This window comes from Nannobrachium achirus, assembly GCF_963921795.1.
Source record: "Nannobrachium achirus genome assembly, chromosome: 8".
Taxonomy (NCBI): Eukaryota; Metazoa; Chordata; class Actinopteri; order Myctophiformes; family Myctophidae; genus Nannobrachium; species Nannobrachium achirus.
The window spans coordinates 31,959,524-31,972,039 of record NC_137817.1 but is presented as its reverse complement, the minus strand read 5'-3'; the positions used below and the strand labels follow the sequence as shown (position 1 = coordinate 31,972,039).

The following is a 12,516-nucleotide window of genomic DNA, read 5'->3' as shown; positions in this document are numbered from 1 at the left end:
GTCTCGGACATACCTAGAGTGCATATTGTACATACATACATAGAAACAAAATAAATTGCTAAATAGATCTAAATATTTTAGTATTTCCATATCAGTCAAGGCAGGAAACCAGTCTTATGTATTATTGATTAACATTGCCCTAATTAGTTGGTCATCAGATTTTAACTGACAAGCACCAAGATCTGCACATTGTCCAAGGAAAGAAATCATATTGACTACGTTTAATTTAGTGCGATATCCTTTTTGGTCTTCTCAGGAGCTGAACAAGCGTCAGACGCAGAAGGACCTAGAGCATGCGATGCTTCTGCGGCATCATGAGTCGATGCAGGAGTTGGAGTTCCGCCAGCTCAACACCATCCAGAAGATGAGGGCTGAACTAATCCGCCTCCAGCACCAGACGGAGCTCACCAACCAGCAAGAGTACAACAAGAGGAGGGAGAGAGAACTCCGACGCAAACATGTTATGGAGGTTCGCCAGCAACCCAAAAGCCTCAAGGTGAGACTTGGCCTTCCAGAACTCTGGTGGCAGATACTAGAATGCATTGTTTTAAAGAAAGGAGGTCGCACAGCTCATAGCCACGATGCAATAACGTTTTTCATTTATTTTAACATTTCGACACAGTAAAAGGTCTTCTTCAGGGTATGATGCATATCCTTGCATGTGCACTAATTTGCCCTTTACTTATTTCGGATACGCAGTGTATTGCTGGTGCATATGGTGCACACACTCAATAACTCGGGTCAATGCCAGAACCTGAAAATGGTGATCGACGCATATGCGTATATATATATACTGAACACACAAGCTGTTGAACAAATATAGGCCGAAAATCTCTATTGCCGAGTGCATTTTGTAAAAATGCATACAGTATAACCAACAAATCTCAAATCAGACCTGGATATGACTCAGAATTCCATATACTATGAGTAGTATGTGAACATAAATATTCTTTGTTGATCTATTTCCCCTAGGGCTGTCACGATATGACATTTTACATGACGATTAATTGTCATTCAAATAATTGGCGATTAACGATTTAATTGTGTTTTTGTCATTGATAATTACATTTCTGTTTGGCTTTTAGGCTTTGAAGTTGTACATGGCAGATATGATACATAACTTAAACACACAAATACATTACTGACATATTTGACGACTTACTACTTAAAAAATAACATTGATAGTGGAAATAGCCGATCTACAAGCTCACAACGCATCGCGATGCGACGCGTTGTGAGCTTGTAGATCTGCTATTTCCACTATTTCTGACATTTTTTCAACATTCACGATTATGACAAAATAATTGCGATAATGTCAAATAATCACTATTAGGCGATTATGTAATAATTGTGACAGCCCTAATTTCCCCACCCTGTGACAGTCCAAAGAGCTACAGATCAAGAAACAGTTCCAGGATACGTGTAAGATCCAGACCCGGCAGTACAAGGCCCTGAGGAACCACCTACTGGAGAGCACACCAAAGGCAGACCACAAGGCGGTGTTGAAGCGTCTGAAACAAGAACAGCACCGCAAACTGGCCATCCTAGCAGAGCAGTATGACCACTCCATCAATGAGATGCTCTCCACTCAAGCAGTAAGTCTCTGAATGTAGAATCTCAGATGGTAAAAATTATGTTTAAAAAAAAGAATCTCCGATGGTGTACAGTTTGGACATTTGATTTGACACTGACAGTTTGACTTTGATCTTATCCTAGTGGTTCTCAAAATGGAATCCAATGACCCCCAGGTGTCCTCGAGGGGGCTCCAGGGGGTCCCCAGCCAAATGATTGATATTTAGGAACCAAATGGACCCCTATTGGTCTATAACTCAGAGAGTGTATGGAACGAAATGCACTCTTACGGGTCCATTTGGTTCCATTTGTACACTCTTAAGAGTTAAACGAATACTGACGTTTTTACATTGTAGATTTGGGTCCCATCGATAAAAGTAGCATAAAATAGTGGTCCACCACAGACTAATGCATATCAAACTGAGGGTCCTTGAAATTAAATAGGTTGAGAATCACTGCTGTACAGCCACGTTCTCTTATGGGGGTCCCTTTCATATCTTTTCAAATGGGGGTGCGCAGGTTAATATGTATAATTTTGGGAGTGCTCGACATGAAAACGCTGTTTCTCTAGTCCAGTGGTTCTCAAACTTGGGGTCGGGACCCCAATTGGGGTCCCCAAATTATTTTGTGGGGTCCCCAGATGATTAGCTTAATGTCTTTCTTTCTTTTTCACTCAACGGTAAACAAACCAACACACAGTATAAGTGTATACAGCGTATCTGCATATTTATAGTGACAATTTAAGGACTTTCAAGACCGTTCAAGACCGTTTTAATACCAAACTGGCCAAACATTAAGCAAGCAAGAGGCGAACATTGTGAAAATAGCCGATCTTCATGCTCACATTGCGAGGCGTTATGAGCATGTAGATCGGCTATTTTCACAATATTTATCTGTGGAACCGAGTCACATTAAATGTAATACCCTACAATTCCAAGTGCTTGTCAGGGTGGTGGTCCCCAGTTCAAATATGTTTATTTTGGGGGTTCTAAAAAGGCCTAAAAAGGTTTGAGAACCCCTGCTCTAGTCTGACCCTGCTCTCTCTCTGTCCTCAGCTGCGTCTGGATGAGGCCCAGGAGGCTCAGTGCCAGGTGCTTCGCATGCAGCTGCAGCAGGAGCTGGAGCTGCTCAACGCCTACCAGAGCAAGATTAAGATGCAGACTGACGCCCAGCACGACCGCGAGAGGAAGGACCTGGAGCAGAGAGTGTCCCTCAGGAGGGCCCTATTGGAGCAGAAGGTTCCCTCTTGTTTATGTTTTTACTACTTTTACAACTCTTTCAAAGCAATGACTTTAACCCAGTATCATTATTTTATGTTTTAACTATTGAAAAATAGCAGATATACAAGCTCACAGCGCGGCACCGAGTGCCGCGCTGCGAGCTTGTAGATCTGCTATTTTTGAAAAATCGTGAAAATTAGAATTTTGACCCGATTCTATAAGTGTCTTTTGAATCCTAAGATTTTTTGAAAACCCCTATGTTTCTATGTCAGCAATCTGGACAGCCATCGTCAAAGAAAAGGTCCTTTTCACTTCAACTGGAGCTCAGTTAGTCTGTTCTTGAGAGACTACTGTGTCCGTGGTTCTCAGACCTTTTCATGTGAAGGACCCCCAAACTGATATTTATTTGGCCACGGACCCCCATCTCAAAATATTTCGTTCCAGGGACCACCCAGAAGCAACATTTGAGTTACAAACGTTCGCTTTGAAAATACATATATTCAAAGATTTGCAATATATAGCAGATCTACAAGCTCGCAGCGCGGCACTCGGTGCCGCGCTGTGAGCTTGTATATCTGCTGTTTTTAGCTGGTCAGCAGGACCAGCTCTTTAAACAGATTACATTGTCCTGAGACATTCAGGGGACCTAGGGGACCTATTTGCCGATTGGCTGTCCATGTCACATGGTCACCGAGCTCATGATCCATTGGCCAGGCCCTCCAGATCTGTACTGCTGTAATGACATATTTTGTCCAGCAGGGAGCACCATTCCTTCACACTGAGGCGGTGCCTGTGGCCAGCCTGCTTGTGATAAATGAAACAGAAGAAAAGAGAGGTCTATACTTGAGTAAAAGTACAAAAGTATTGGCATCAAAGTACAAAATGTTTGTATGATTGCTTGTAGATCGGCTATCATTCTTTGATTTTCACAAGTCATTGTTGACATCATCATCCATTTAAGCTTTATAATTAGCTTCATACTAACATTAACATTATTTTTCTTCTTTCAATTCTAAACGTAGAGATTAGGTTATGAAAGGAAGGTGATTAGGTGATGAAAACTAGCAAAACTATAGCAGCCATTCACTTTAATCAACGCGATGCATCCAATGTAATTGTGATGAGGATGTCAAACAAACGTTAATCACGTCGTATTTAATTATACTTCATCTGTTACAGATGATTGTCCAAATAAACCGTACGTTATTTAAACTGTGAGCCATTTATAGACAATATGCAGTGTTGCCCTGGGCATCGTTGTAGGCTGTAGTAGGTGATGTGTCACACCATCTGCATACCATCTGCATTAACATATGAACTGAACGAGTATGCAAGTTGTCAATGATTTAACTCTATGACCATGATATGGGCTTTGGTGTGAAGTCATGAAAATATCGTACCCTACACAATTTACAAAAGCAACACAAAGTACATTCATTGATGAGCTGCTTCTTCCTGTCATCTGATCAGTGTCCACACAGTAGATTAATTCGAGTTGCATTTTAATATCAAATGAAACAGCAAAAACGATGTGCTGAATGAACCAATGCGAGTCTTTGAGAATTACAGTTAGTATCTTCACAAATAATGAGCACATTTCTAGAGACACGGTAACACATTCATTGTACTAAATGACAAGAAAGCATATATTTAGAACGATATGTAGCAGTGAAATACCACAAGATTTTGGAAAATGCCTACAATCAATACACTTATTTGAACACCTTGGTTACATTAAGTTCTGCATAATGCGTACTTTCTGCTTTTGGTACATTTCAATACAAATACTTTTTATACTTGTACTCAAGTAAATTTTGAATACAAGTCTTCCACTTGTATGATACTTAAGTAAAGAATGCGAGTACTTTTCCCACTACTGCCTAATAAGCATGCTAGTTTTAGTAAAATCAGACATCACAGATAGATTTATAGAGTAATAGGCTATATGGCAACTGTAAACTTAGCAGGAGTCCTCCAGGCTATGGGGGAAAGTAGCTGTTGGAAAAAGTACTCAAATGTTTTACACTTGTTTTTTGGAGCGGTGAAAGCGCTCCCAATAGACAGGTATGTCTGTGGGTGGGTGGGTGGCTGGCTATGTCTGTAGCCTGGCAATACCTTGAGTGGCCACACACAACACACAAGTTAAAGGAGGGGCGCTGTTGTGCAGGCACACACACACACAGCTTCTATGGCACTATTGTGCAGACTAGACACACACACACACACACACACACGGTATAGCTGCTCAGATTCACCGCTCCACTTCGAACCGAGGTTTGATTTTTTTAAAGTATCTTAAAAGTATCAATACTGCACTGTAGATGTACTCAGTTATAAGTAAAAGTCACACACACACACACACACACACACACACACACACACACACACATACACGGGGGGGGGGGAGTGACAAAATTCATAGATCTAGAACACAGACTTCATAGATATAGAACACAGAATATGTACAGTACAGTGAGGTACAGTATACAGTACAGTAAAGTACAGTAAGGTAATACGCAGTTATTACTGTTGTTTGAGCACGCCCGAGTTTTTTCAAAACTTTTTTTTTCCAAAAAACATTTTTTTCCAAAACTTTTTTTTTTCAAAAAACATTTTTTTTTTTTTTTTCAAAAAACATTTTTTTTTTCATCTGACCAGCTTATATATTGACTGTGTCAATTCTTGTTCACTGGTTAAAGCATTCAATAATTCTAGTCCTAAATGGGTTAAACCTACATAGATACATTTTACACTTGGGCATGTGAGCTGGTATTTAGCTGAGCTGCCCAAATAAAATCAATGGAACAGAAACCCCTGCAAAGTATTAATTTCTGTAAATGTGTGCGTACCCTGATCCTATGGCTCCTCTGCTTCTAGATTGAGGAGGAGATGCTGTCCCTGCAGAACGAGCGCTTGGAGCGAATCCGGAGTCTTTTGGAGCGTCAAGCCAGAGAGATTGAAGCTTTTGACTCAGAAAGCATGCGTCTGGGCTTCAGCAACATGGTGCTGTCAAACCTTTCCCCAGAAGCCCTCAGCCATAGCTTTCCCGGGGCTCCAGGCAGTTGGAGCCATCCTCAGCAGCACCGCCAGTCTGGAGGGTCTCAGGGGCCACACTGGGACAGTGGCGGTTCAGGGGCTGGGTCAAGCCACCAAGGCAGCCATTACCAACACCACTATCACTCCAGTCAGGGAGGGCTACCTATGCAGCAGGGCTGGGGCCAAGGCATGCAGGGAGGCGGGGGTCCCCAGCCGTGGGGTCATCCATCATCAGGGTCACTAGTCTCCCGGAGTAGTGGAGGTATGCAGAACAGCCCCCAAGCACTGGGGAGGACAGCCTCAGGAGGGCGCAGTGAGCAGGGCATGAGCAGGAGTACCAGTGTCACCTCTCAAATATCCAACGGGTCGCACCTTTCTTTTACATAGATTTACTATCATCCTGGAGTCGCGTCTGAGCATGGGCTTGTAGAGTCCAGTAAGCAAAGCAGTGAGGGACAGGGTATATTGACTGCTCTCTACAACTCCATTTCCCTTTGCTAACCCTCCCCGGTTCTCCCATGTACAGATGTGGATGTGTGATGAAGTAAATGTTGCTCAGGTCAAAAGGGCTGGAAGATGTACGGCCCTCCTCACAGCAATTTATCAGCACACATACAGATCATTTACATTTTTTGTTTTGTATGTAAACATTTGAGTGTCAATTGCTAATACTCCATTTTTATTTACAGCTCTATCCACTCATTTTTAGAAATGTATATTACATGCTATTCACAGCCATTGCTCTCATGTTGCACATAAAACACTGTTAAAAGCCTTTGACATGGTAACTATGTCCTTACAAATGTAGTGTTGAATAATATAATGTTTAGGAAAGCCCCTTGACCAAAATTCAGTCTGTCCTTAAATAGAAACAATGCCAGCCTGCTGTAATGGTCATTATAATACCTGTCTTTATACCAGATTGGTTACCTGGTCAATAGCCAAAATAAGACTATAGATGTCCGACCGGAGACAAAACTGTTAAGGGTTTAGTTTTATGTTCACCTAGCTTGGAGAGGTCCAGACCTGAAATGCCACACCCTTTGTGACATCTTATTTTGGGGATAAGGATCTGGATCTCTCCAGGCTGTTAAAACTCAAATATTGTGCCTTTTTAACCTTTGGAAATAGAATTAAGTTTAAGTCAAATGTTCGCAGTTGAATGTTCTAAATCGAACAGCAATTTGAAACGAATGCCAATGTTTTTAGACTGTCCTGTTTTATACACATTTTAGTTGCAACAAAAGGTCGCTCCTCAAATCAGTTATACTAAACTAAGTCTGAAATTGTGCATATCAGTTGTTATATTTATTGTGGTAGCCCTGATCAAGGTCTGCGAGACCCAGGCTTGGATATCTCTTTGGGAAAGTTAAGGTGAGAGACAAACTATAGGCTTAAACCAAAAATGGGCTCTTTATTGGCCAACAGGAAATGATTTTGAACAGCGTTCTTAGTGATCCTGTCTCAGTGAGGGACTCCCTTTTTTGCAGGTCTTTCAGTCTGAGTGTGTCAAAAAAGCACCTCGGTTAAGGCAAGACCCGCCTGTGGAAGCATGTGATTGGCTGCGCGGAGGTGCAGAAAGTCCAGAGGATGAAGATTTACTATTCTGGCCCCCTGGTTTACAACTTCCAACAGTGCTGAGTCGGCTCATGCGACCTTCGCAATGCTTGACACGGCGACTCGCTCGCTACCGCTCCGTCGTCTCCACCTTAATACCAACGTGCTTTTTGATACACTTGGACTGAACGACCTGCTAAAAAGGGACTCCCGTCTCGGTGAAGGCTCAGTCCGCAGGGCTTCACCTCCCCTTTGCTTCTGTTTGCACTTTGCAGAGAGGACATTTTGTTCCTTCCACTAGTTTCTGATGATGCACTCTGTGCCTGCTTTTATACCCAGGTGGGCAATCAGACCAAACCGTTTCAGCTGCTCTAGTCTCCCATTAGTTGCAAGTGCGGTGATTGGTGTCAGCTGGGCAGCTACCCTGTGCCTGCTCACATAGCCCCTCCCTAATCCGATGACCAAGGGAGACGCGAGTGCTTTTCCTCCCGGATCTGAGCAGAGGGGAGGAGCTTGTGCAAGGACGCGCTGTGATGGGCCAGTAGCCAAACGCTCTTGCCAAAACATTATTTACTATTCTGTCCCTATCAGGACACAACTCGACTGGCGTTGAGCCAGCTAAAGCGACCTTCACAACGTTCGGCACAGCAACTCGCTCGCTTTAGCTCGATCAGTGGTGCCTCTCGTGGCTCAAGGTTGCGTGCCTCTGTCACAGTCAAAAACAGGCACTTTCGCGTTGGCCGTGGCCTCTGCTCAGATCCAGAAGGAAACACCAGTGTGCAAGGGAGACGGTGGCAAACATGAGGAGCCAACGTGGGACAGGCAAGCGTTTGGAGAGACTGATGGACTCATGTCATTTTCTAAACACTTTGCACAACTAGAGACTGAGGACAATCTCCCAGCTTTTGTCGTTAAAACAATTACAAAGTTGTGTCCCAAGCAGCAGTAGGCATTGGTTGATTTGCACCATTTTTGCAACTGCCTTGCTTTTGGAGGTCCCCAAGACTTAATCCCTATCTGAGACCAGATTAGGTTTTTAGGTCCTGTCCCTGTCCAGCCACTGAAGAGTGATCTGTGACCAGGGTGGACTTGCAGCCCTCCTCCAGTTGAGGTTATTGCGCTGTTGTTTCTTCTCCAGCTTGTAGTTGCCGATCTGGTGTCCCTTCAGATGTGGTTTAGAGTCCTGAAGATCCGTCAGTCTCCAGCAGCATTCTGCACGTCATTGTCTGCAAATTAAACATCCTCCTCTCCACCGCTGCAGATGTCTCTTGCTCTGTTGCTCCGTCTCCAACTTTTTCCAATATTCTTTTTGGGGAACCGCATGTAACCGATGTCCCGGTTGTACTGTATATTCCACTCTCCGCCAACTCCCTGTACAGCTCTGCCGTTTTCAGGAGCCAAGCTTTCGTTACCTCCTTCTGCTTCTTCATGGCTCAAAAAGAAAAGCCGGAGCCAACGTGTTGACATGTCAGGCTTGGAAACCAACCTTAACCAACAGCGGGCGTCGCTCCAAATGTTGTGATGTCGGGGCATAGAGTAGGAGGAGAGGAGGGGGTGTGGTCGGATGCGCAGATCGGTGAACCAATAGGATCTCCCGGTTGTTTTCAGCCGGGAGATTTGAATCCACCCCTCTAGTCCAAAATCAGCCTGCCTTAGGGCAGGCTAGTTTGTCAGTGTTCATGGTGATCCTGGCTGGGTGAATGCATTGTCTACTGTCTTTGCTGATGTCTGCAGAGAGGACTCTACTCCTTCCAGAACAGAAGTTCTCTCTCCATGTGCCTGGTTTTATACCCGGTCAGGCAATTAGTCAAAGCAGCTTCAAGTGCTCTGGTCTCCGACTCGGTTTTGCTTTTGGTGTGGTGCCAGCTGGTCAGCTGGTCCCATGCCTGCTCACAGCAGATTTAGGCTATTGTCAATAAATCTACAAATATTTTGCTAAACAAACATTTTCTTCAGTGTTTGGCCCTCTCATCCATGTGCAAATGCTTTTGATCACAATTTTTTTTTACGTGTTCTATAGTAAAGATTTGAGTTATTGCCATGTAAACTGTATGTGGAAATTGGGGATGAATTTGTGCACATGCCGTATAAGCAGCAATTCCACCTCGCTGTCTTTCCGCACATAGTCACATTTTGTTTTCTGGTTCACCATAGCTTGTTTTTCTGTAATTCGTCTTGTTTTAAATCACTACTGCCAAAGTAAAATAAGCTCATTACGCATGTTCAGAATATTTTTCTCTGGTGTGTGACGTATCATTGATGTAGATTTTATCGCCACCTACTAGCCTGGCCTGGCTTGTTTGAGTTTTTATAGTCATTTTTCTGTTATCGTGTTTTTCTTTTTTCTTTTCTTTTCTTTTTTTACTTTTATCAAGGGGTAAAATATCTGGTTAGAAAACTGTTTAAACTGGCAAATCTCCTGATTTTAGGAACAGCTGCTTTTACAGAGAATGTCAAAGAGAAATCCTACATGGTTCTGAGAAAAGAGGAAACTTCTATTAACAGGATCCTAGATTTAATCTTTTGATTTTATTAGTGCCTTTTTAATACTGCTGCCTTGTTGAAGCACTTTATACAGCAAAATATGTATAATGTTTAAATGGACAAGACTTTTGCTTTATTAGCAAAACACCCTGGGGAATGGGGATGAATGTGGTGTCAGTACTTTATATAGTGGAAGAGTGAGAATACAGACGAGTTACCTTGTGTGTAATTCTTTCCGATGATTTCCACATACACTATAACCCATACAATACCTTAATAACGTGGGAGGAATCTGTTTGGTTTGAGAATTTGTTTAATTTTCTCAAAAGCTTATACTGTGTCCAATAACCCACTGTAAATATCATTTCCTCTATGCATGATTGTGAGGTGATAGATCACAGGATGAGAGGATGCTGCAGGCATTTTATGATGTGCATAATTTGTTTTATTATGTCTATCAAAGAAATCTATGTATCTTTGTCTACTTCAATACTAGTTTGACCATGACAGCAGGCTTGGTAATGCTTTGAAGAATAACAACTGAAAACTATGACACCGTTTAAACATGGTAGGGCCCTATTACGCAACACTAAAACACTCAAAAGGTCCCATGTTATCCATGTTAAACCATCTCAAGAATGATGGTTAGTGAATCAAGCACATGTTCTTAATTATGGCTTTGAAGCATGAAGATATAACATGGACTGAGCACAGACACTTGATAAGAACTCTGAGCAGCCCCCCCCCCCCCCTTTTCTTTTGGATAAATGTGGCAAAAGCACTTACGTACTGTTTTTTTTTTTTATATCCGCTGTGTCACCCCCTAACAGACCATTGAACCATTTGATTTGTATTTAAATATATTTTACGTTTGTGGGTGTTGGAATATTATTGGGGCCACCTTGACCTACTTAACCTGGGGGCTTTCACTCTTCAAACCTAATTTGAAACATGTTAACCTTAACTAGGACTGAAAGAAAGAGGAGCCATAGATGGTTAGGATAGGAAATGCCATCCTATGAATCACCAAGCTGGAGCTAAAGATTCTGATAGTTTTTATTTTTATTTTTTTAGATTAAGCATTAAAAACTAAACTAAACTTGCATTATCATAAAAAGAATAAAGTTCTTAAACTAACAATATTTAACTGCCATCAGAAAATCTTTGGAGATTTGGGAATCTAAAAATTAGAATCCTTTTGAGTTGTCAATTAGTCTGATGTTCTTATTTTGTCTGCATTTGCAGTCATTTTCTTCAAATGCTGCTCACTTTGTTAATGGGCCCCTTTTGATTCGTCACTGCAATTATCTGCTTATTTTTAACTCTTTCCCCATTTGTCTTTTGTTCCCAGCCACTGATTCATTACATTCAGTTGTTTGCTCTGGTTGAGTGTTGCGTTGCCATTGAGTAACAAATTCCTATTACATTTAAGGGCACACAAAATCATCTTTTTTTTGGAGCGGTGAAAACGCTCCCAATGAACAGGTATGTCCGTGGGTATGTGGGTGGGTGGCTGGGTGGCTGGCTGGCTGGCCGTGTCCGTAGTCTGGCAATACCTTGAGTGGCCACACACAAAACACTAGTTAAAGGAGGGGCGCTGTTTTGTGCAGGCCAGGCACACTCACCACTCACTCACAGGCACAGTTTACACTCACTCACCCACTCACATAGGGTACAGCTGCTCAAATTCACCGCTCCACTTCGAACCGAGGTTTGATTTTTATTTTTTTTTAGAAGTGGGATTTTTCTTTTCCACTTATATAAATTATATTGAGCCCTTTCCAGAAGCATGCATTATATAATGTTACATAACTGGTGGTTGCAAAATTCTTAAACACTTTCCTTCATGTTTGTTACACAGTGAATAGCTACAGCTACTGTAACATAACAGGTTATATCCAAGAAGTGTTTTCTGATTATGAATAGTCAAGGAAATGGGGATGTATTTAAATATTTTGGAATAGACCCTAAGAGGAGTCATAAAGCCAAGGCCAATGACTTGAATGTCGGGCCAATCAAACCTCACCTCTTGTAATGCCAACCTTCAGTTTTATGCACACTTTAGTTTGTCAATGTTCTGTTTGTTTTTTATCAAGTCATTCATAAGACCTCTACACCAACTTTTCTTTTTTCTTTTTAATAACTTACGATTGATGTCAATTCTTGTCCTACTGACTGAAAGCCTATGGGAGTGAGAAACCGATACAGAAATGGCGATTCTTCTCTGGTCAAACACTGTGCCATACCAGAGTTGCCAAGCCCAGACACCACTGCATTGTCTCCATATACCTATCATAAGGGCTGATGGCATGAAATGTATAGAACATGTGCGAGCTGCCAGTTTGTTCTGGTCAAGTGGCCAATATAATGTGGCTTGAAAAGATGTGGTGACAGGCAAATTAAAAGAGAGATTGCATATCTTTAAAGATGTCAGTATTCTTCCTTGACACAGCATTACCACTACAACTCATGTAACCTGTATTAAAATGTATAGATGGTGAAACATGTTATTGAATGTCTGAAAGATTATGAAGATAAGAGTTGAAAAAGTACAAGTGGATTTAAATTGTGTAAAAAGATTCATAAAACAGAATAAAACTATAGATCAAATGTACTATTGTTTGTATTATAATTACTATTGCGTTGG

General features: G+C 41.9%; 1 protein-coding gene across 2 annotated transcripts in view; it reads left to right on the top strand.

Moving 5' to 3' along the window:
• taok1a (TAO kinase 1a) overlaps positions 1-12,516 on the top strand; it is a 27,297-nt gene extending 14,781 nt beyond the window's left edge. For both annotated transcript variants that reach the window (XM_080732225.1, XM_080732226.1), the window contains exons 17-20: positions 257-496; positions 1,383-1,595; positions 2,628-2,810; positions 5,670-12,516. In XM_080732225.1, the coding sequence (XP_080588351.1) occupies positions 257-496; positions 1,383-1,595; positions 2,628-2,810; positions 5,670-6,215 (1,182 nt within the window). In that variant the 3' untranslated portion in view covers positions 6,216-12,516. The remainder of the gene's footprint in view (positions 1-256; positions 497-1,382; positions 1,596-2,627; positions 2,811-5,669) is intronic.